A 2,247-nucleotide genomic window follows, 5' to 3' on the forward strand; every position below is an offset into this window, starting at 1 on the left:
CCCCTTGTTCTGTCACTCCAGGCCCCTGTGAAAAGTCCCTCAGAGCATTTGTTGGTTTGTCCCTCTGATGGATTTAGCCCACAGGGCAGGTCCACAGCTCGGTGCCACTTCAGGATTGCTCTTGTGACAAATTGGTCTCCCTTTTCTTGCCAGGATTACTACAGCAGCGGCTACTACCCCGAGGTGGAACCAGCCCAGGCCCCGCCGCAGGAGACCAGCACYGACTCCTCTTTCATCGACGACGAAGCGGTTGGCACTTCATTGTCTGTCCCCCTGTGGAATTTGGCTTTGAGCTCTGCCAGAACATGGGACCTGCTTGCTAGCTATGGTCCTGCYCSSCAGCAYGTCCTGTGTTTCCAATGGYTTGGGCTGGGTGGCTTTTCTGGGGGTCTCGTGCTGTTTTGTGGACATGTGTGGAGTCCATCCCACAGTCTGCTGGGCTCCTGCTCCAGCCAGGTCTGCAGGCCTGATGAGTATGGAATAGAATCAATTWTTGAGGTTGGRAAAGGCYTCCAAAACCATGAAGTGCAACCATTCCCCAGCACTGCCAAGGTCAAACCATGTCCCCAAGTGCCCCATCCACACGTGTCTTGGTTTGAAAGATGGGGAAGGAGGGAATCTTCTTTGGAATAGAAAATATGACACCCGCCTTCCCTCCAAATTATTGTAACTTTGAGATCAAGGGGCTTTCAGGTGAAGATATGGAAAAAGGGTGAACATTTATTACAGTATTAATATGTAGTATATAGTGTATATATAATGTAGTATATAGTATATATGTAATATACTATATTATATATATAGTATATATGTAATATACTACATTATATATATAGTATATATGTAATATACTCTATTATACTATATATTGTACAGTATATATACTTAAGGATTATATATATATACTTATATATATTATATACTGTATTATATATATACATAATATGTATCATATATATACATTATATATATTATATATATATGTTACATATATATACACATAATATATATAGTATAATATATAGTTCTTTATAATATTAATTACAAACAACAGCGGCAGCAACAACAGACAGAACCAGAAACCCGGTGAACCATTCTCTGAGCTGTCCCATGCCCTCCCTTCGGTGCAGTTACAGTCACAGCCAGCGGGGGCGCTGGTGCCTCTCGGTCGGGCAGGGTGGGTGCGGTGATTCCTCCCCTCCAGCAGGGGATGCTGTGGCGATGATTCCTCCCCGCTGGCAGGGGGCGCTGTGGCACGGGGGCGGTGATTTCTCCCCACCAGCAAGGGGCGCTGTGGAGCTGGGGAGATGATTCATTCCTCCCTGCCAGCAGGGGACGATGTGGTGCTGTGGTAATGATTCCTCCCCACTGGCAGGGAACGATGTGGCACAGAGGCCATGACTGATTCCTCCCCGCCGGCAGGGGGCGCTGTGGCCTGGGGGGCAGTGATTCCTCCCCGCCAGCAGAGGGTGCTGTGGCGCTGTGGTGGGGATTCCTCCCCATCAGCAGGGGCGCTGTGGCACTGGGGAGATGATTGATTCCTCCCCGCCGGCAGGGGGCGCTGTGGCACAGAGGCCATGATTGATTCCTCCCTGCTGGCAGGGGGCGCTGTGGCCCGGGGGACAGTGATTCTTCCCCGCCAGCAGGGGGCGGTGTGATGCAGGGGGCACTGTGATGCAGGGGGCACTGTGATGTAGGGGACAGTGATTCCTCCCCGCTAGCAGGGGGCACTGTGGTGCTGTGGTGGTGATTCCTCCCCACCAGCAGGGGGTGCTGTGGCACAGAGGCCATGATTGATTCCTCCCCGCCAGCAGAGGGCGCTGTGGTGCTGTGGTGGTGATTCCTCCCCGCCGGCAGGGGGTGGAATATATATATAGTATATCATGGCACAGAAGCCATGATTGATTCCTTTCCACCAGCAGGGGGTGCTGTGTCACAGAGGCCATGATTGATTCCTCCCCGCCGGCAGGGGGCGTTGAGGCGCAGGGGCAATGATTCCTCCCTGCCGGCAGGGGGCGCTGTGGCCCGGGGAGCAGTAATTCCTCCCCGCCAGCAGGGGGTGCTGTGATGCAGGGGGCACTGTGATGTAGGGGGCAGTGATTCCTCCCTGCTGGCAGATGACGCTGGGGGGATGATTCCTCCTTTCTGGCAGGGGGCGCTGTGGCACAGAGGCCATGATTGATTCCTCCCCGCCGGCAGTTGGCGCTGGGGAGATGATTCCTCCCCGCCGGCAGGGGGCGCTGTGGC

General features: G+C 53.2%; 1 protein-coding gene across 1 annotated transcript in view; it reads left to right on the plus strand.

The window, feature by feature from the left end:
- The window catches only part of PRCC (proline rich mitotic checkpoint control factor), a gene marked incomplete at its 3' end in the record, with an annotated part of 6,550 nt that extends 6,205 nt beyond the window's left edge, over nt 1-345 (plus strand). Inside the window, exon 4 of the mRNA XM_057388091.1 lies at nt 154-345. Within this exon, the coding sequence (XP_057244074.1) occupies nt 154-345 (192 nt within the window). The remainder of the gene's footprint in view (nt 1-153) is intronic.
- Nucleotides 346-2,247: the final 1,902 nt, after the last annotated feature.

Source organism: Malurus melanocephalus, unplaced genomic scaffold (assembly GCF_030028575.1).
Source record: "Malurus melanocephalus ecotype Western Australia unplaced genomic scaffold, MMel_1.1 scaffold_1568, whole genome shotgun sequence".
Classification (NCBI taxonomy): domain Eukaryota; kingdom Metazoa; phylum Chordata; class Aves; order Passeriformes; family Maluridae; genus Malurus; species Malurus melanocephalus.